At 43.8% G+C, this 21,298-nt stretch overlaps 1 protein-coding gene across 1 annotated transcript; it reads left to right on the top strand.

Annotated features, from left to right (window-relative positions):
* The first annotated feature begins 199 nt into the window (after nt 1-199).
* Nucleotides 200-16,774, top strand: LOC122881606 (potassium/sodium hyperpolarization-activated cyclic nucleotide-gated channel 1-like). The gene is made up of 9 exons (XM_044207994.1): nt 200-2,397; nt 8,131-8,337; nt 8,661-8,874; nt 9,212-9,373; nt 10,326-10,544; nt 11,564-11,710; nt 11,813-12,053; nt 12,263-12,427; nt 12,840-16,774. The coding sequence occupies exons 1-9, from the start codon at nt 1,700-1,702 to the stop codon at nt 15,302-15,304; spliced, it is 4,518 nt and encodes a 1,505-aa protein (XP_044063929.1). The 5' UTR covers nt 200-1,699; the 3' UTR covers nt 15,305-16,774.
* Nucleotides 16,775-21,298: the final 4,524 nt, after the last annotated feature.

The raw sequence follows: 21,298 nt of genomic DNA, 5'->3' as shown, positions 1-21,298 counted from the left end.
CAGCTTTAAATCAGCCCAGTGCCATTATATTTTATTCTTCTCGGGTGTCTTTTTATTCTGTTCTTCTATAACATGTCACAGTTGTTTAAAAGGGTTGCTTTTTTCCCGAGATTTAAATAAAGTTTCATCATCACTCTCTCCATCACGCGCTCTCTTGCCGTATTGGTGAGAGAAGATGACGCGTGACCTGTACCTAGGAGGGATGCGTGCGTCTTGCGCCGGCCGGGCATGCGGCCTTGGGGGACGGATGATGGGGATGCGGATGCCATGGCAACAGGCCGATTAGATCCAGACCTTTATATGCACATTTATTTATTTAATATTTCATTTGCATGCGCTGCGCACCACTGAGGACGTGCCGGCTCGACCTCTGAGTGTCGAGTCAGAAGGAGAAGTGAATTTCAGCTTTAAACTGGACACAATCGGCTCTGAATAGTCTATGAATGAGCTGCCACCTTAAACGCTCAACAAGTTGTTTTATTTTTTAAGGAGGCTTTTGAATTCATCAGAGCGCACCGTTTCACCGCGTGGAGCGGCTCCTTCTACTGAAATATAGAGCCTATCCATCTGTCCTCGGTGCCACAAGGGGCGAAAGGACACCGCCTGTAGTCTGGACACAGTGTCATTGAAAGTCGGCAGAAGTGGGAATAGATGGTTGATGAGAGAACTCGGGCGTCAGACTCTGAACACCTGACCAAGTTAATTCCGGCATCAGTTTTACAAAACAGCCCTGTTGTCTCTCATCTGAGCTGTCTGAGAGCTTCAGTCACTGGCAGGCAACATTTCGGCGCGCCTTCCATCATGATGAGTGGTTTTTTCGCTCGGTTACTGAAAATGACAACGTGCCGCGGATTCCGTGAAAACATGGGCTAGATTTGGGGTAAAATGACTTGCTTTGACTTCTTTTGTCTCCCTGTCGGTCTGTTTTTTTTGTGTGCGTGTTTCTGGTGCGTGTCAGAATGAATCAGTGCGCCTCGGAGTGTGAGCGCCCGTGTGTGCCTATTATGTGCGTCCCTTATGTCCATTAACAACACATCCCTCCTGACAGAGGATCAAGTGTCCTTGTCATTCATCCTCTGGTGAATGTCCCCCACTCTGCCACCTTACCGCTCAAATCATCTCTTACATAATGATATATGTAGAAAATAGCAAAATTGGGTGAGCTGCATGGACATATAGGCTACACAGACAGGACACCGACGGCCAATGAGCGGCGAGCTCCGTTATCTACAAAAGACCGGGAATCCGGTGCCAGTATGACCGGCGTCGGAACGTTGAGGGCGGCTGAGGAGAGGAGAGGGAGGGCCTCGGGGGGAGAGCAACGTTTCAAGGACGAGGAAGGAGGAACGATACAGAAACATCTTTAAGGACAAAAGAGACTCTTTAAGAGAAGAGGAAAAGTGAAGCTGCTGGCGTCACACCGGCTGGGTGAAGGATTTAATGTCTGGATGGAGCTTTTTCCAAGGGCACTGAGGTAAGCATGGCCATATCGGCGGAGAGAGGGCGGAGGTGTGAGCTGACGGCTCCAGAGAAATGACTAGAGATACAGAGACCACTTCTTCTTCTTCTTCAATTTAACATTCAGACTGGCATTGACATTCTCACTAATGTAATCTAGACAAGTCGACTATACACTAAACAGTAGTTTTCCTGGTTCTATTCACCCTCCCCTCACCCTCCTCCTCCTCCCTGAGCTGGGATGGATGGGGTGGCTGGAGGCGTGGGTACCCCCAGTAGTGCTGGGGGGTCTGCGGGTGACAGCCTCCCCAGACGTAGCGGAGGGGACTCTAACCGGCGCAGTAAGGGCAGCCTGCCCTCCCCGGGCTACAGGCTATCCCAGGCCTCACTGGAAGGCGAAAGGGGCTCCTTCGGGGCAGACAACACTTCCTTGGGTGGACGCGGCCGTCGCCTCTCCATCATGAGCTCCTCCACCAGGGACGGCCTTCCCTTCCGCACAGCAGGCACCCCAACCACCCCGGTGCCACTGCCGCCTCCGCCGCCCTCCTCCTCTGCCACAGCCCATCCACCTCCGCGCTCTGTGGGCTTTGCCGCGTCCCGCGCCGCTCTGGCCTCCACCTCCTCCACCGGGACCGGAGTGATGGTGGTGGCCACCGGCCTAGAGACCACCACCACCACGACCTGCAACACCACCGCAGCAGGGACCCCTGAGATGATGGGTCCGTCTGGAATGGGTTTGTTTGGCATGGGGCTGGACGGGGAGGACTACAGCACCTCCAACCAGAGCACCTTCATCCAGAGACAGTTTGGAGCCATGCTTCAGCCTGGGGTCAACAAGTTCAGCCTGCGCATGTTTGGATCCCACAAAGCTGTGGCACTGGAGCAGGAAAGACTGAAATCAGCAGGGGCGTGGATCATACACCCCTACAGTGACTTCAGGTATGGGATCACACACTCACTCACACACATACACACACAGCATGCAGCTACAGTAGTTACACTGATGTTGGTTTGTAAAATAAATGCCACTTGTAGCACATAAAAGACACATAATATTCTTTTAGTAGAAATATGGATCAAAGCAAGTTGGAACTGTGCTCACTTTAGCTAGCACACTTGAAGCATAATGATGGACACTTAAGGGAGGAACAGGGAAAGAGAAACAGGTCATTCAGCAGCCTCTTCTGTTGTTAACCGGGGAAGGGGAGGAGGACATCTGGGAGGAGAGAGACACATGCAGGAGGCTAAATATATATATATTTCTGGGGACACAACAGAAGTGCATAGGAAGTGATGTGAGTGTTAAAGGAGAGGCGAGAGATGCAATGGGAGACTGAGTCTCTGGAGGAAACAGGGTATAGAGGCAGAGTATGTATGAAAGGCTAAATGCAGAATGAAAAAAGGGTAGTGGATGAAAAGTCCTTGGGGGCACAATGAAGCCAGAGGGAGAGTTGTTTATGAAAAAGGGCAGAGTGTAGGTGACAAGGCCTCCAGAATAAACACCATGCAGCAATGGCAGGTCTCCATTTGTAACATAGTGAGAGAATAAATACTAAATAATAATAGACGAGAGGAGATGCAAATTAGGAGGACAAATTTAGCCAAGAGGTGTTTGGCTGATCAGGGAGCAGCGAGAGATGCCTTCCATGTCAATTAGGTAAAATGTTAAGTATGTTTTTATGTGAACAGTGGATGAACCCAGTGCAGCACACCCTGCTGGTGACTTCATGCAAGGATTTGTCTTCTAGAACAATGACTATTGAGGCTGTTCATTTTTGGTTTTCCTCGAGTGAAAGTCTCCTCGTGAAGATGAAGACAAACCTGGTCAATTCTCATGATAAATGTTTCTTTGGCTTTGATTTTATTTTAAATGGAGGTGAGTATGGGAGGGGAAATTTTGTGAATGTCTGCCAACATATCCTTAAACACACAAGGCCAAAATGCATGCCTCCTCACATTCTTTTAATATGTCCCATTATTTACCGACTGACATGTTCTTGGACGTGCTGGTCATTGGTTTGTTAGAGACTGCTAAAATGTGCAGGTGGACAGCAGAGGGAGGTTCAGCATTCATAATCTCCAGACAGACTGCAGCAACAATGGACGACTTGATCCCCAAGGCTCCTGGCCCACTTTTGTCTCATCAGCCACACACACACACACACACACACACACACAGTCATTTTGTATTGCCTGTCAATTTGATCATCACTCACAAGTGCTGCTTATGAGTCTGCTCACAGGAGATACGGTGAATGAGGTTAGGAGGTTCCCTCCTGCACTTATTGATATTCATGCGAGATATCTCAAGATGTTAATAGTCCTAATTGGATAATCACAATTGAATGTTGATCAATTATGTATGACATCCTTAAATTATGCAAGTTGAGTATGCATTATGCATAATTCAGTCATCTAACTTTTCAGTTAAGTACCTGTAGTCTGGAGTGATGTCTGAAGAGGAACTGTGTGAGGCCATAGTGAGAGAGGAAAAGGAAAGACTGATTAATCCTGAAGCCCCTTTATGTGTTTTTGTCCTGGTATTGACCTTGAGCACAAGAGCCTGTGTGTGTGTGTGTGTGTGTGCGCGCGCAGAAATATGTATGCTAGTGTGTGTGTATGGTCTGTCTTTATTGCGTCTCCTGATATAACAAGAGGCAGAAGAGTTAAAGACAGTTCATACATTGGAACAAGGAGAGGCATACAAAGCGGGAGAGACGGGTGAAAACAGAAAGACATGCGGTTTGGCTCTCAACAGAGTCGTGTTGAAACAGGTTTGGTGGCATTACACATATAGTGACAGAGATTTCTTATATGATAGCCGCTTGCTGTTGTGCTTGTTTGTCTGTGCGTCTGGCAGGATGATGGGTGGAAACATTCTCAGAACTGACATCTGGCCAGTTGTGAACAGGGAACCAGTCACAGGCTGCTCAGGAGACACTTGGCCTCAATTACAGTAGAATTAGTGTTTGGTTTGACAACAGCTGAGCAGGTAGATGCAGGTCAGTTCTCATCAAGCACCTGTTCATGTTCAAAATGGAATACTGATGAGGCCGTGGAGAACAGCTTTGATTGCATTTGCAATTCCTATTTGTGTGTATGAGAGAGACTGTGTGTGTTTGCAGTTCATGAGTGCACACTACACACAAGTGTGCTTACGTGTGTCCCTGCATGAACCACACATGATACATGACCCAGTATTGCATCAGTCCACTGTTGGGAGAGCAGAAACCAGGCGTTGTCAGGTATTTAGTCTAACATGACAAACCTTCACATCATTTTTAGTTTGGATTTGTAGTTTTTTCTCGTCCGTTTGGTTATTCCTATTTGTTTGAGCTCAGATCAGCTGCCACATCTCAGTGACTACAGCAAAAAATACACAGAGGCTGACTAATGTGCAGTGATGTGTTCAATGTCATTTCTTAGTTCCTCAGCAAAATAAAACATTATTGATGCACGCTGCTGAGGTTAGATGAACCCTCATTTAAATCTGTGCCAGCTGAGAGCAGAACATTGCAACATTGTCTGTGTGTGTATGTGTGTGTTTATAGATAGGTAGGGTGAAACACATTTTTTTAAAGGATAATGTACTATATCGGGCAGTGGAGGTACTCAGATCCTTTACTTAAGTCAAAATACAACAATGTAAAAATACTCCATTACAAGTAAAATGGCTTCATTTTAAGTGCTACTTAAGTAAAAGTATTACCAGGAAATGTACTTAAAGTATAAGAGTAAATGTACTTGTTCTTCAGGAAAATGGCCCTTGTCAGTAAAATATCATTATAAATGACATCATTGAAAATTGAATTGAATTAGATTGTTAATACTGATACTCAATCAATGCATAAGTAGCATTTTACTGTTATCTGGTCTTACAGTTAAGTCGTTTAGTCCAGCCTGAGATGATGACACTCAGTGACTTTCCACCACTATAGGGCTGCCACAAACAATTGTTTACATTATCCATTAATCTGCTGATTCTTTTCTCGATTAATCAAATAATTAGTTTGCATAAAATGTCAGTAAACAGTGAAAAATGCGCTTCACAAAGTCCAAGTTGATATATTCAAATAGCTTGTTTTGTCCAAGCAACAATCCAAAACCCAAAGGTAATCAGTTTAATATCATAGAAGTCTGAGGAAACTTGCAAAATCCAAGAAGCTTTAGAGAATTGCCGATTAATTTTCTGTTGCTTAATAGACTAATCGTTTCAGCTCTAGTACAACATACAATAGCAAAAGCAAAGTCTATGCATCATTCTAAAATATATTTTGCCTCTCAAGAAGCTCTGTCAGGTCATGTCCTCCATCAGAACATTAAGTACCACTATAAAGTACTGGAGTATTTGCATAGCACTGACAGACATAAACAACCAGTGTGGCATGATGTGATTTACAGAATTGTTCCTGTAATCAGAGTTAACAAAGCATGTCCTCAAGGTCAGGAATAAATCTCCAGCCTCGTCACAACTACAGAATGGCTGTGTCTGTAAATAATCCCTGTATTTATTGCCAGTGATTATGAAGTGATACATCTGTCAGTATAAGTGACAAAGTCAGGGAGAAGTGTGTGTGTGTAGCAGAGAGATGACTCATACTTAATCTTCATCAGTCTAGCAGTAGCATCACACCATGAGGTTGTGTTACTAAATTAGCGCTCAATAGCAATCGACCACAGAGCTACTAGAGTGTACTTTCTCGTAGAAGGAGAGAGAGAGAGTGTGTGTAGAGAAGGAGAGAGGATGCAAGAAGATGCAAGTCACTGAGATGGGTTAAGGTGATGGATAAAGGGATTAGGAGGACGAAGACAGAAAGATGACAGGAATCATCTCCAGATGATTGCATCGCCTCTTCTGTCATACTTTAATCACTTGCTGCATCCCAATGACAAGATTGATTCCACGTATATTTATGAGAGGGCTACGTCAGTAAGCCAGTAATACCCTCCAGCATGAAATACAGATTGATGAGGCCTCCCAAGGTTATTGATCATTTGCCTCCCTCTGTCTCTCTCTATCTGTCTAGCTTTCTCAATTCAGTTCAGTTCTGCTCTGCCTTATTGGTATTAGAGACAAAGGATGTGCTTTATGGTGCCAAAGCATTTGCAAATGATGTAACTGTCCTATGGGAAATATTCATATGTACCACTCCTGGACTTGGAAAAGGCTACAAGGAAAAATTTGCACTTCTTAGTGTCCCAGATGATCCCCAAGTTATTATACTCACCGTCTGGCTCAGGGGGATGTAACAAAGGGGAGACTATATATAGGAAAAATTTAACATAAGAATATATCTAAGGAAATTAGATATAAAAGGATTAACTGAAAGAAAAGATGGTGCTGGTGGCAGGAGAAGATAAAGACTAGCAAGTCTAAAAAGTGTTTGCACACCCAAATCTATCTGAATTCTCCTTTAAATGGCTACTCCACCGATTCTACACAAAGATGGCAGCTTAATCTTCATGGAGAATATTACTCAGCCGGTTAAAACAGCAGTATAATGTTTAGTGTGGTATTGGAGATCCACACTAAACATAGTCAGATAAAATAACCCTGTCATTGTAGGAAAAGCACCAGTGTTACTAAACACATTAACCATGGCTCTGTTGTATCCAAGTGTCCCAAGAAGCCATGACACTAGCTGTGTCCCAAATCCATACTACAAACTAATGACTGTGAGTGTGTGTTTGCACAGCTAATCCCTTTAGCAAGCTGTTAGCTGTTGCATTGTGTTTGGGTGGCACTAGAAGACCTGACAGTGATAATCTCACTTCCAGCTCAGTGATGCTGAACTTTAAAGGAATGTTTCTAACAATCCGAAAGTCATATTTTCCAAGATACTCGGTTGAATCATTTCTCAAAACTCACCTTGTTCTTTGGAGGATTCTGGTAGGCCAAGGCATTGTATTTTAAAGAATGGTCAATGTTGAAGCAGCAGAGGACAAGATATCCTCACTTTTAGAGTCTAGTATGGGTCAAGCTCCAAAAGCCCTGGATCCTACAAATCCCATGATGCATCTGGTGTCTTTTAATTAGAATTTCCATGCCTATTAATTGCCCTCATCTTTCAAACTCCAGACCTCCAGTTTGTACACAGGCTTTCTGTCAAGCCCAACCCAAGATAACCTTGAAGACATAATCAGGGTCATTTTCTCTGACTTAAGAAAGATCTCCAGAACCACACAAAACATTAAACTGCAGTTTTTACCGGCTGAGTAATATTCTCCATGAAGATATATATACTTTACCGTATATACCACATACTAATAGTGTTTTGCAGTTGCAGGAAATAATACAAAATGTGAGACATCGGACGTCAATCCAACTGCCAATTAAACTTCACAAATAAACATAATTTTCTTTTAAAGATTTAATACATATTGTTTTGTTTTCCAATATCTTTCTGGAGCTGTTTCACCACCACCCACAATTTATTTCATTTTTTCCAGCAGTTCATTTCCTTTGTGCATAGCATTGTGGCATTTTGTCACTTTTTCAGTGTGAACATTCTACATGCTACTAAAATCCTGCTTAGAATTTAATATGTATGTATGGATTTGGGACACGCTGGATGACAGTGAAAACAAATATCTTAGACTTACAGTACAACTGTATATTCACCTCACAACAGAAAACAATAACACAATTGACCACTGTCTTTCTCTGTCTAGATTCTACTGGGACCTGTTGATGTTAATGTTGATGATGGGGAACTTAATCATCCTGCCAGTGGGCATCACTTTCTTTAGAGATGAGAACACACCCTCGTGGATCATCTTCAACGTGGTCTCTGACACTCTCTTCATGGTCGACTTGGTTCTCAACTTCAGGACTGGCATCATCAAGGAAGACAACACTGAGATATTACTGGACCCGAGGTCAGTGGAAGCATTTGTGCATGCATTAGTCTTGTATGTCAAGGGTGGGGGCATTGCTTATCTAGAATATCAATACAGCAGCTCTGTCGCCATAAATTTAAATTTGCTCTTCTGGCCATCTGCTGCATTTGTGTTCAAATAATCCATGTGTGAGATGTGAAAAGGTGACATGCAGCCAGTGGCAGAGCTTTGTTCACGTTCCAGTTCTGTTCCTGTTGAATATTGATGACAATCGTTTCATGCCAGCCGAATGTTGGAATCACTTCCACAAAGCTTGATTGCCAAATTACGAGTGTCTGGTCTTCCATCCTACTCTAACTCAGGGCAATCCGCCAGAAGTACCTGAAGACCTGGTTCTCTGTGGACTTTGTTTCATCCATCCCGGTGGACTACATCTTCCTGATGGTGGACAGTCTCGACTCAGAGGTCTACAGGACAGCCAGGGCGCTGCGCATCGTCCGCTTCACCAAAATCTTGAGCTTGCTTCGACTGCTCCGCTTGTCCAGACTCATCCGTTACATCCACCAGTGGGAAGAGGTGAGAAACAGAGACCAGGAAACAGAGGCTAGAAACAGAGAACAGAGTCGAAAGGAAAGAGATATTTGTGTGAACGAGGTTGTTCAAAACTCATTTATTATGTAAGGTATGAATCATCACAAGCCTTTTACTTACAAAATATCATGTTTATAGGGTAGAATCAAACCTATTTTTTGAATATTGTGCTGATGAGCTGGAGGAAAGGCCTTTTTAAATTGCATTTTGGAATAAAATCCTTGTGAAAAGGTAAACCTCACCTGCCTTCTCCACCAATCCTTTTATTTACCCCACTTGCATCCATATTTTCCTCCTCCTCTTTCCCTCTGCTCCTCCCCAGATCTTCCATATGACCTATGACCTTGCCAGTGCCATGGTGAGGATAGTTAACCTGATTGGCATGATGCTGCTGCTGTGCCACTGGGACGGCTGTCTCCAGTTCCTGGTCCCCATGCTGCAGGACTTCCCTCCTGACTGCTGGGTTTCCAAGAACCTGATGGTGGTGAGTCTCTAACCAGCCATCTGCATGTATGCGACTGTTATTGTTAATATTTTTCAGTGAATGATTTTATTGGGCAGAGAACAAAAAAGGACACGACGTTCAGTTTGAGTTGAATGAAACACACAAAGCACTATCTCAGCCTGTTTGAACAGTGTGTCCACAATATTTATTTCAGATGAATGCAAATCACAGATTCAGAAAGGCTCAGTTTTTGGTTATCTGTGTGTATACAGGCTGAGGGTGTTTATCAGATTTGACATTGTTTGCTCCTTATCTGTGTTAATTGGGTAATGCAGCGACATGTCCAGTTGGAATAAGGTTGACTATCATCATCACAAAAATAAAAAAGATTTTCCAATTAAAAACCTCAGCAGAGATCTGGTGGAGGTGTGAACGCACGCAAACAGTCGAAGGCCTAGGGACCTGCTGGAGATTTCATCACGTGCATGCAGGCATACGGACATGGACGCAGATGAATGCACACAGATACACAGCTGTATGAATAGCTGACTCATGTCTCAGCTGTTGCCTAGGTGACTGTTGCTAAGCAGGCTGATGCTGGGATTTTCCCCAGAGAAAGTCCCCCCATCCGTTGGACCATTAACATCTTCGTATAATTGGACTCCCAAACAGCCTAAAACAGAAGGGCACACACACAGACAGAGGCTGGGGTTTTATTTGTAGACTTTGGAACATTTATTTAATAATGCATGATGACCTCCCTTTTTTGTCTGTGTGGTTTTATACGTTCTCAAGCAGAGTAGGTTTTGACAGTTAAATTGCTCTGCTGTCTACATGTTATGTTCTCAACTGGTGTGGCTGAGCGCCTCTGAGGGGAAAAAGCACCTGTAACCTGACTAAAATAAGAATGGTTCAATATTGCTGTGGCTTTTAATTAACACTTGAAACTTTTAGTCCTCTGTCACCCTCCCTGTCTGTCTCCCACTCACAGAATGACACATGGGGCTGGCAGTACTCCTATGCTCTATTCAAAGCCATGAGCCACATGTTGTGTATTGGGTACGGTGCCCAGGCTCCAGAAGGGATGACTGATGTGTGGCTCACCATGCTCAGTATGATTGTAGGGGCCACCTGCTATGCCATGTTCATCGGCCACGCCACTGCTCTCATCCAGTCACTGGACTCCTCACGACGACAGTACCAGGAAAAGGTGAAACATAACGCTCATCCATCTGTTACTGCATTCATCTCTCCTGCTATACTTTTTATAATTTAGCCATTAAACTTGATTCAATCAATTTCTGTCTAGGGCTGCAATTAAGGATCATTTTAATTATTAATGAAGTTGAGGGATGTTTTTTCTATTAATCACTTCATCTTTTACTCTAGAAAAAGTCAGTAAAAAAACTTCCCAAGGTGACATCTTCAGATGTCTTGTTTTGACCAAACATGCTCGATTTACAATGATATAAAACAGAGGAAAACTTTATATTTGCGAAGCTGTAACCAGTAAATGTTTGGCATTTTTTGCTTGATAAATTACTTAATTAAACGATAATTCATTATCAAAATTCTTGTTGAATCATTTTCTGTCAAAAGACAAATCTAGTGGTTTCCAGCACAATGGTCGCAAGATAAACCTGAGGGGTCTCAAGATGATTAATATAGTTTCAAGTAAAAAACATATTTTTTCGACTTTGAAATATTTATATTTTCTTGACTTCTCTCAAATTATTCCCTTTTTTTGTCAAATACTGGATAATTCCTTTCAGGCCTCTAAAGAATATTTAGATGAAACAATTTGAGAAGGGAAAATCATTTTAGTCAAACTGCTCACAACTTATGTCCAAAATCACTCCCTGCTATATAGTGCACTTACTGTCTGCAATTTGTGTCCAAATTGTATGTAAAATAATTGCACTATACTGTATACAGTAGTTCTCTCAAAATTTCCCGTAATGGAACAAAAAAAGTAGTGTCCATGGCATGTAAATGTACACTATTGCATCACCTGTCTAAAATGAAAGTGTCTGAAATCATAATTTACTGCTCACTATTGAGTTTCTATTATATATGAAGTAGTGAATGAGTGAACGAGGAGGGATTTTGGATGCAGCCATAGACATACAGTATGTCACCTGTGACGTCCTTTTTTTTTAAAGTGAGTGTGCTGCGTGTCTGTTTGCAGATCCCTGACCTGTGCGTGTGTGTGTGTGTGTGTTATTGCAGTACAAGCAGGTGGAGCAGTACATGTCGTTCCATAAGCTTCCTGCAGATGTTCGGCAAAAGATCCATGAGTACTATGAGCATCGCTTCCAGGGGAAAATGTTCGATGAGGAGAACATCCTGGGAGAACTCAGTGAGCCACTTAAAGAGGTAATAGATTCACAAACACCCACACACCTACAAACCACAAATGCTCTGTCCCCCAGCAGTCCCCTGCCCTTCTCTCTTCATCTCTTCTTCCTCTTTGTCTAGGAGATAGTCAGCTTTAACTGCCGCAGCCTGGTGGCTAACATGCCGCTGTTTGCCAACGCTGATCCCAACTTTGTGACTGCTGTGCTGACCAAGCTCCGCTTTGAAGTGTTTCAGCCTTCAGACTTCATCATCCGCGAGGGCACTGTTGGACGGAAGATGTACTTCATCCAGCATGGACGAGTCAGTGTGCTGACCCGTGGCAACAAGGAAACCAAGCTGAGCGATGGGTCTTACTTTGGTGGTGAGAACATGCTTCTAGATAGTTTAAGTTGTGTAGGCAGGTATAGTGGAAGAAGGTACTTGCCTGGAAGGTAGAAGAGTAAGGTGATGGTGGTTCATGTTTGTAAGTATATACTGTAGGGTTATTTCTCACTGTTATTTCTCTAGGCCTTTCTCACTGTCTTTTTTTCTCTTTTCTCCTCCTTCCATTGTCCCTCTTCCCACATTCAGAGATCTGTTTGTTGACTCGCGGACGGAGGACAGCCAGCGTCCGTGCAGATACATACTGTCGTCTGTACTCTCTAAGTGTGGACAGCTTTAATGAGGTGCTGGAGGAACACCCAATGATGCGGCGTGCCTTCGAAACTGTTGCTGTTGACCGATTGGACCGTATCGGTAAAGTGTGGATTTCTGATTGGCTCGTACATTTCTCTCACCATCTTATCTATGCGGTGACTTGCTATTTTCCGTTCAGCTTTTAATTCGACAACGACCTTGCCAAATATTCATCCAATTCTGCAAAATTTCTCAGGCGCTTTGTCCTAAGCTGGAAGGTCAGAACTCATCTTTGAAAACAAGCTGAAAAAATCTAAGCTGAGATATTAAAGGATGAGCAATGTTCTCAGTGAAGAACAGAAAGACTTTGGGGCTACGACCTCAGATGTCTGCTATGTGTTCAGTAAACAACTTAGCCTTCTACAAAGTAAAAGTTTTCATTCTTTGACACCTTCCATTTCTGGGACTTAATATCTCAGAAAATGAATACGGAATTTTTAGTCATATTTCCTCTCCTCTTTCTCCTTTACAGGCAGGAAGAACTCCATGCTCCTACGGAAGTCATCCCAGGTTGGTTCTCTGGGTGGCAGTATGGGTCGTGGTGGAGGCCGGGGTGGAGGAGGTCCTGGAGCTGGAGGAGGCCTGGCAGCAAGTGCTCTGGGTTCCTGTGACAGCATGCTGGTGCAGCAGATTGTCAAACACGACAGCATGCCGGCCATGCAGGATGCCATTGCGGCTGCTGCTGCTGCAGGGAGAGGCGGAGTCATGGGAGGAAGTGGCACGGTGTCTCCACGGCCACGCCCGGTCATCTGGGCACCGCTGGTTCATGCCCCCCTGCAGACTGCAGCTGCCACCAGTAATGTAGCCATCGCCCTCATGCACCAGCAGCAGCAACAACAGCAGCAGCTTCAGCAGTTTCAGCAGCAGCATGCACTTGGAGGTGCTTTCTTCCTGCCCTCCCCTCTTGTCTCTCCCTCTCCCTCCTCCTCTTTCCCTCTGTCTCCTCCTCGTGCTCCTGTGTTACAGCCTCTCCGCCCCTCTGTGAGCTCTCTCATCGGGATGATGACGATGGGAGGGATGGGTAGTTTGTCCCCAAGAGGAGGATTTCCTGCCTCTCCCTCGACCATGGGCCCTCCTGGTGGAGTCACATCACCCCCTATTGCTAAAACTCCATCCACACAAGCCTCCTCTGTCCAACAAGGAAGGACTCTTCATTACAGCCTCCGCCAACAGGCTGATCATCCCTCATTGATTGCTGGATCACTTGGAGCCCCGACAGGTGGAGGGCCACCAACTCCACCCCTTCACAAGGTCCCTGCCACCAACGCCCCTGCTGCTTCTGGTGCAACAGATGGCAACACTTCTGTGACGGGCCAGAAGGGAGCAAAAGAAGCTCTGTTACGTCATGGAGGAAACAGCTGTCAGGGTCTGCCAGCACTGGGAAGACTCACCCAGGAGGCCAGGCTGCTGTCGGCCTCGCAGCCCACTTTGCCTCACCGCTCCTGGGCTGGAGTGCAGCCTCACCCTCCTTTCCACCGCAAGGCCTCTGGTGGTAATTTGCTGGCGGCTCCTTTCCTGGCAGGGCAGTTAGCCAGGGGCGGCAGTGCAGGCATACTGACCTCTAACGCTCCAGTGCAGCTGGTGACAAATATGCCGTTTAATGCACAAACACAGGCCACAGTTCCTATTCAGCCCACTTTAGCACATTCTGTCTCGGCAAACACAGCCACATACACACAGTCTGCCCCTCACACTGCCTCTGTACCCACACCTACAGCTGCACACATGCCTTCTGCAGCTTCTTTGCTATCTTCCTCACCTCCAAAGCAGACCCCGCTCTCCTCTGCCGCTCCTTCACCTGCACCCACCCCCTTGTCTCCAACACCTATACTCTCCCAGACACCTCGTCCTAAACTAATCCCAATGACCCCCTCTCGCTCCTCCTCTCCTCCTCCCTGCTCCACCCCTCCTTCAGCAGGAACTCACCACCTCTCATCAACTCCTCGTCCCAAACCGATCCCTACACCCTCTCCCCGCTCTTCTTCTCCCTCTCCCTCCTCCACACCACCTCCATCTTCTGTTTCTACCCCTGTTCCACTACCTCAAACTTACGGGCCCAAGTCATCTCTTACCTCCTCTTCTCCCCCTTCCTCCTTGTTCACTTCTTCCCCACCACATCCCCAGAGTCCTCGAGCCAAGGCATCCAACACACCTCCTTCTGCTTCTCCGTTGTCTGGCTCCAGTCCTGCCCCAACCCCAATCCCTTCTCCGATACCGACTCCCACTCAGACTACCCGCAGCCGCACTTCTACCCCCTCCCAAACTCCCACACAAACCGTCACACCTGTTACTCCTACCCAGACCCTTACCTCTACACCTTCCCCCTCTCCCATCCCTATCACATCTGTCCCCTCCCTAACTAAATCCCAGAGTCCAACACCTTGTCTCCAGCCTTCTGTCTCCAGCTCAGCCAGAGGCCCCACTTTGAGCCAGATCCAAAAACAGGCCTCGCCTCTAACCCCAACTCAAACTGCATCTCCTTCCCCAACACCAGCTAGCACTAGCTCTCTAACTAAAGTAACTTTCTCAGTTCATCCTGTAAAGCAAACCCCTCCTGTCCTTACTCAAAGCCCCACTTCGGGCTCCAGTCATTCCACCAAACCAACCCCAGCAACAGCGACCCCATCCTCAACAACTTTATGCTCCACTAACCCCTCCTCTCTAACTACCACCCCTTCCTCCACCAGCACCTCTCCTAGTATCCAATCGGCCTCTGCTCACCCTACCACAGCTGCCCCTACCCACTCCTTAAAACTCAATACACCCTCTACCCCTGCCCAGACCTCTCAGGCATCCACCACAACACCAACCCAGTCAGCACATGCAGCCGCCCCTGCCAACACCATCTCTCCTAAAGGTGGGACAAAGGACCCTCAGCTGCCACTCGCCAGAAAAGACTCAGAGGGACTAAGACACAAACTGCCCGCCAACATGTAAGAAAGTAGAGGAAGAAAATCTGATAGGATGTTGGACTTGTGTTGTGGATGGTGCTCATTACCAGAGCCATGGATATACAGAGATGTGTCAGAGTTGGCACCCGACATCCAATGATCTCATGAGGACATGTACATCTAGTTTGCATTCACTCTAGGATGTGATTGTCTTAGAACATCAGGTGTTCATGTGACTCTCAACCAAGCCATTGATCGAAGAGAAAGACTTTATGGGTCTGTGCAGTTGGTGCAGGCAAGGGTAGAGTCTAAAAAACATCCAAATGTATTCATACATATCTGTGTTAGTGATTGTTGGAGCAAGCAGGGGAGCTGAAATGGAAACAGTATACACAGTAAAATGAGATGGACGCAATAGTTGAGAGTCATAAAAAAAGTAGTATATGTGAAACGTCTCCATTTTCTTGACAATGGAAAAAGCAATACATGTGATACCTTTGAGACTCTCATAATGTGACAGGAAATGACCTTGACAATAATAATAAATGTGAGAAAACAATAATCTTGCTGCTGTTGGGAAGAAAGTCTATTGTGATGTCAATTTCAAATCAGGCAATAGAGCAGACACTTCCTGGTTTCCAGCTCCAACTCCCTCTTGCCTCCCATTATGCACCAAAGTGTAATATTTTCTCATCAGAATATAAATAATTATTATAAGGATATAGAGTTTAAAAATCACTGTAAAGTCGATACTCACATGAATTTGAATAATTAGCAGCAGTCCAATGGTAGTTTTGTTGTCCCAGGTGTGTGGTGTTTAGTTTTTGAACAAAGACAAAACTTTTAAACCTACATGTTCACTCTGACAATTTCTGTAAATTGTGTTTTTTGTGTGACACACAATACTGCTCTGCTGTGCACTGTGGCTCACTTGATTTTGTTGCACCCGGCTCCCTGTACTGTAAATACGTGCCTCTCTATGGGTCTGTTGTTTGCTTCCTCACTCCTCAGCCTCTTAGTCTTTCATCTCTTGTCTGTTTCGCCGCCTTTCATCTGATTTCACAACTCTGGTTGCTGTTTCTTTGACGGTCGCTCACAGACTCTCTCCCTTTCTCTCAGTTTGCTCGACACTTTGCTCTCTGCTGCCATCAGCCTCATGTTCAGTTTGCTTCTCCTTCTGTCGCCAGACGACACTGTTTCAGCACCATTTCCAGTGATGTTTGATGTTTTGTGTGGGTAGCAACAAGGCATTTCTGTCTTAACCCCTGATACCATGTTGCCTAGACTATATATTAAAGGACCAAATGTTTTATTTTTTATTTATCACAGCTTTAGCTTTTGAAGAGAAAAAAATAGCTAATAATGCTGTCACAATGATGATCTTGAGTGTGGTGTTGAAAGTGATGATTTCGATTATGATGATGATGATGATGATGATGATATTCTTGACAGCCATGGTGGTGATGACGACGATGGTGTATATCTGGATGTAAGAATAAAGCAGATTTAGATATCATCTTGTTGAGTGTGTTGAGGCATGAGCTCATTTGTGTGCTTGAATGTGTGCTTCTGTTCTGTGGACATGTAGGCTATATTTAAAATGCTGTTACATTAACGGTCCAGTGTGTAGTATTTAGTCACATCTAGTGGTGAAATTGCAGTTTGCAACCATTTGAACAGCATCTCCAAACATGTAGGAGAAACTACGGTGGCCGCGAAACTCGCGAATGGCCCTATCTAGAGCCAGTGTTTGGTTTGTCCGTTCTGGGCTACTGTAGAAACGTGGCTGTGCAACATGGCGACCTCCGTGGAAGGGGACCTGCCCCTTCTGTAGAAAAAAATGGTTTATTCTAAGGTAATGAAAACACAACGATTCTTATTTTCAGGTGATTATACACTTCTTAAAACATATAAATTTTATTCCATTTCTGCTAATAACTCCTCCTAAATGTTACACACCTTTAACCACACGCAGGATTTATGAAGGTATTGACCATGTAGCAAATATTGATTTTTAATTCAACTCAGTGACTTGGAACTTTTGGACATTTGCACAGCAGTGTTGAGACACTTGATTTTAAATGTGGTTGCTTTTGGTTTAGTTTCATTTCACTATGTCATTAATATTTAACTAGAGATTTAAAACTGACATCCATAACTAACCATCCTCATGACACCATTTAAACTGTGAAACAAGCTGTTAACGTAAAATAAATAAAGGGCTTGGTTCACCAATTTTTAAAAAATGTTTTTTTCATACTTAATTTATTCAGTTAACTGTTCAACTATACTTTCTGTACATTTTATTTCCCAATATGAAGGTCTAAATGCTGTTTCAAAGCCTTCTCCACAACGCCAGAAAGAAAATTTTGGACAGAACCACATAAGCCTTTATTTAAATAAGTATCAGCTTATAAAATATCCACCAACTTTTTAAGTGTACATTGTAAACTCCCTGCAGGCAGCGAAAACCATAAAATTCACAGAAAAGAAATTCCTGAGGATATGACCTCAGTGTCCTCAGCGGTACCTAAGGCCCTGGCTGTGAGCACCAGAAACAACATTTAATTTGCCTCCATTGTACTGGAGTAGCAGAAATCTGCCAAAGCCAAATAAAACCAAAACTATCTGCATAACTGGATACCACCATGCAGCAGTGGAAGAAATATTCAGATCCTTAAGGAGTTACTACTGCTGCCTTTTCTTTTGCTTTTCTCTAATCTTTGCTATTTTTCGTGACATACTGGTTAATGTCTTTGGACCTTGACCATTTTTTTTAAACAATCTGAGAAGTTTAGAGGAGAAATGTTTGGTGGAACTGCTATCTGAAACATGACGAGGGCCCCAACACTCCTTTATTGTTGCCAAAAATGTTGAGAACCTCTAGCTTAATCTTTAAAACTTTGTTGTATTTCACAAGCTTATCATATGTTTTTAATGTAAAATCTTAATCTCAGCTGTCAAATAAATGTAGTGGTAAAAAGTTGTACAAAAGTACCTCAAAATTCTACTTAAGTACAGTACTTGACTAATTGTTTATAGTTATTTGCCACTACTGCCACTATGGGTAAGGATTTGCTGTTTCTGTAATTTGAGTGAACTGATCCTTTAATTTGAATATTTCATTTTACTTTGGATGGATTATCAGGGTACTGAGCACGACTTGAGACTCGACTTGGACATGATTCATGATGACTCATCCGTGACCTCTGAGGATTTGGGACTCGAGAGGTTTGGTCAGGTCAAGTCAAGTCAATTGTATTTATATAGCCCAATACCACAAATCACAAATTTGCCTCAAGGGGCTTTACAATCTGTACAGTATATCCTTAGACCCTCGAATTGGATAAGGAAAAAATGTCTTTAACCCAAAGCAGAATCAGAATCAGCTTTATTGCCAAGCAGGTTTACCCATACAAGGAATTTGAGAAATATAGTAGAAATATAAAGAAAGATAAAAGACGTACTGCAGATCAAGAATCATAAATATTAAATATAAAATTTAATGAGATATTAAAGAATATTATAAGAAAATAATAGAATATGTACAATATGACAGTTATTTAAATGACAGTTTGGGCAATGTGCAAAATATTTACATGGGAATGTGCAAAAGTTTACAGTATAAGTATACTGTACCATAAGAGGGGGTTGGGTGGTTATGAGAGTTGGTGTCAGTGTGGGTCCCGGGCCTTGCTGATGAGGCCAGTCGCAGACGGAAAGAAACTTTTTTTGTGGTGTGAGGTTTTGGTCCTGATGGACCGCAGCCTCCTGCTGGAGGGGAGTCTCTGAAACAATTTGTGTCCAGGGTGGGAGGGGTCAGCCACAATCTTTCCTTCTCGCCTCAGAGTCCCGAAGGCGTACATATCCTAGAGGGAAGGTAGATTGCAGCCAATCACCTTCTCTGCAGAGCGAATGATACGCTGCAGTCTGCCCTTGTCCTTGGCAGTGGCAGCAGCATGCCAGATGGTGATGGAGGAGGTGAGGATGGACTCAGTGATGGCGGTGTAGAAGTGCACCATCATTGTCTTTGGCAGGTTGAATTTATTCAGCTGCCTCAGGAAGTACATCCTCTGCTTAACAGAGAAGAAACCTCAGGAAGAGCAACAGAGGAGTGATCCCTCTCCAAGGATGGACAGACATGCAATAGATGTTGTGTGTACAGAATAAACCAACATAGTAAAATCCCAGTATGGACACTCAGGATGAGAAAATTGTAGATAGAGTATAAACATATTTGAAGAATATGGATCCAGGAAGACGTTGAGCAACTTCAGGTGTCACCAAACAGATACGTGGTGACTCAACTTCAACACTGGTGTGTGGTAAAATAACTTCTTGTGTGAGCGACCAGTCGAATAGGTAAGAACTCTTTGCTCTGATTCAGCCTCTGCAGTCCGAGCTCTGCTGCTGCTGCTCGTGGATCCCCAACCCTAATCCTGTACCTCTCAGCAGAGGGCAGACACACTCACATCCAAGGTTAAGCTTTTGAATGTGGGGACACTTAAATCTCTCTTGCTCTTGACTGGAACTAAATTAATATCCGCCTTCATGAGGGCAGATTACAGTCTTACTGATACACCTGCCTCCCCTTCCCTTCCTGTAACTTTCCCTCCCTCACACACATTTATTTTAACGCTCCTCTTTCATTAACGTCCAAGAGGTTTTTAACAGCCCTTCAGCCCCATGTAGGCGGCAATGAGAGAATTATTTTTCACCTCTACGAGTTAAGAGGCATTAACATATTGGATTTGCACTTGTTATTATTTGCACACTGTTTGAATAGCCCCTGTTGAGTCTCACAAAGCAGCATAAATTTGACAGTAAGAGGATGATTGCCTTGTAGCTGAGGGCTTTTTGCTTTGCTGTTTGGGAATTATACTGACATTTTTAATTGGGGGAGAGAAGAAAGGTTGTAAGCTGTATTTGTAACCATGTTTCCACATTTCCACAGTGCAGAAATAGAGTAGTTTTGTAGTGGAGGCCTCAGTTGAGCAGCCTGCTGGCTGTACAGGGACCACTAGATGGCGATGACACTTTAATAATCAGATCAACACAGCAGGAAGGAGCATCTTGCACAATAGCTCCATTTATACTGCTTAAGTATGTATCTTTACAGTAACAGGAGGGCCATTTAAATGATGGGAAAATTTAATGTGAAGGGGAGAGGCCACTGTGGAGCAAGGAGACAGTGTGGAAGAGGTTAATGATGGCAGACCAGCCTGGATTACCGGCCATGAATAGAGGTGGGGGGATAAACAGGTCTGTAATTGCTGCCTTTTCATTCTGAAATAGACTCAGAGGAAACAAACTAAACTGACAGGAAGTTACAGGGGCTGAAAACTCACAATTATGAGTATTTTATTCCTCCTCAGCATTGTATTAGTAACAACAGTCTGTGTGTATTTATCCTGCAAGTTTAATCACTGGATTGATATAATCCTCAATTCATTCATCCACAAACAGACTGAAGGGGTTTCTGCAAGTGCTCATGCTTTAAAACAATGGTTCCCAACCTTTAAAGCAGTGCAACGTCTATTCGTGACCCCTACTCAGTACTCAGATATTTAACTTAGGTAAAAGTAGCAATACCAAACTGTAGAAATACTCTGTTACAGGTAAAGGTCCTGCATTCAAAATATTACTTAAGTAAAAGCACATAGCCTAAGTATTATCATCAAAATAGATTTACCAAAAGTAAAAGTGCTCATTCTGCAGAATGGCCCATTTCAGAATAATATAGGCTAAATTATATTCCTGGATTATAATTATTGATGCATTAACAACTTTAATGTTGCAGCTGATAAAGGCGGGGCTAATTTGAACTACTTTATATACAGCCTGGTATCTTAATACATAATAATTTATTAGTTGATTATTTTTTTGTATTAATAATTGGAAGTAACTAGTAACTAAATCTTTCAAAAGATACTTGAGTAAATGTACTTAGGTACTTTCCACTGATCACAGGTTGCATATAATCATATATCAATTCAAGGCCTAGAGAGATGAAAATATCCAGACCTTCATAATAAAAGGA

This window comes from Siniperca chuatsi, linkage group LG9, assembly GCF_020085105.1.
Source record: "Siniperca chuatsi isolate FFG_IHB_CAS linkage group LG9, ASM2008510v1, whole genome shotgun sequence".
In the NCBI taxonomy this organism is placed as follows: Eukaryota; Metazoa; Chordata; class Actinopteri; order Centrarchiformes; family Sinipercidae; genus Siniperca; species Siniperca chuatsi.
This window is presented reverse-complemented; position numbering and strand designations above follow the sequence as displayed.

Excerpts from the sequence above, each read along its gene's own strand:
- LOC122881606 (XM_044207994.1), top strand. The coding sequence starts at position 1,700 with ATGGATGGGGTGGCTGGAGGCGTGGGTACCCCCAGTAGTGCTGGGGGG. Across the intron at positions 11,711-11,812 it reads TCAGTGAGCCACTTAAAGAG|GAGATAGTCAGCTTTAACTG; the intron begins GTAATAGATTCA and ends CTCTTTGTCTAG. Across the intron at positions 12,054-12,262 it reads CGATGGGTCTTACTTTGGTG|AGATCTGTTTGTTGACTCGC; the intron begins GTGAGAACATGC and ends TCCCACATTCAG.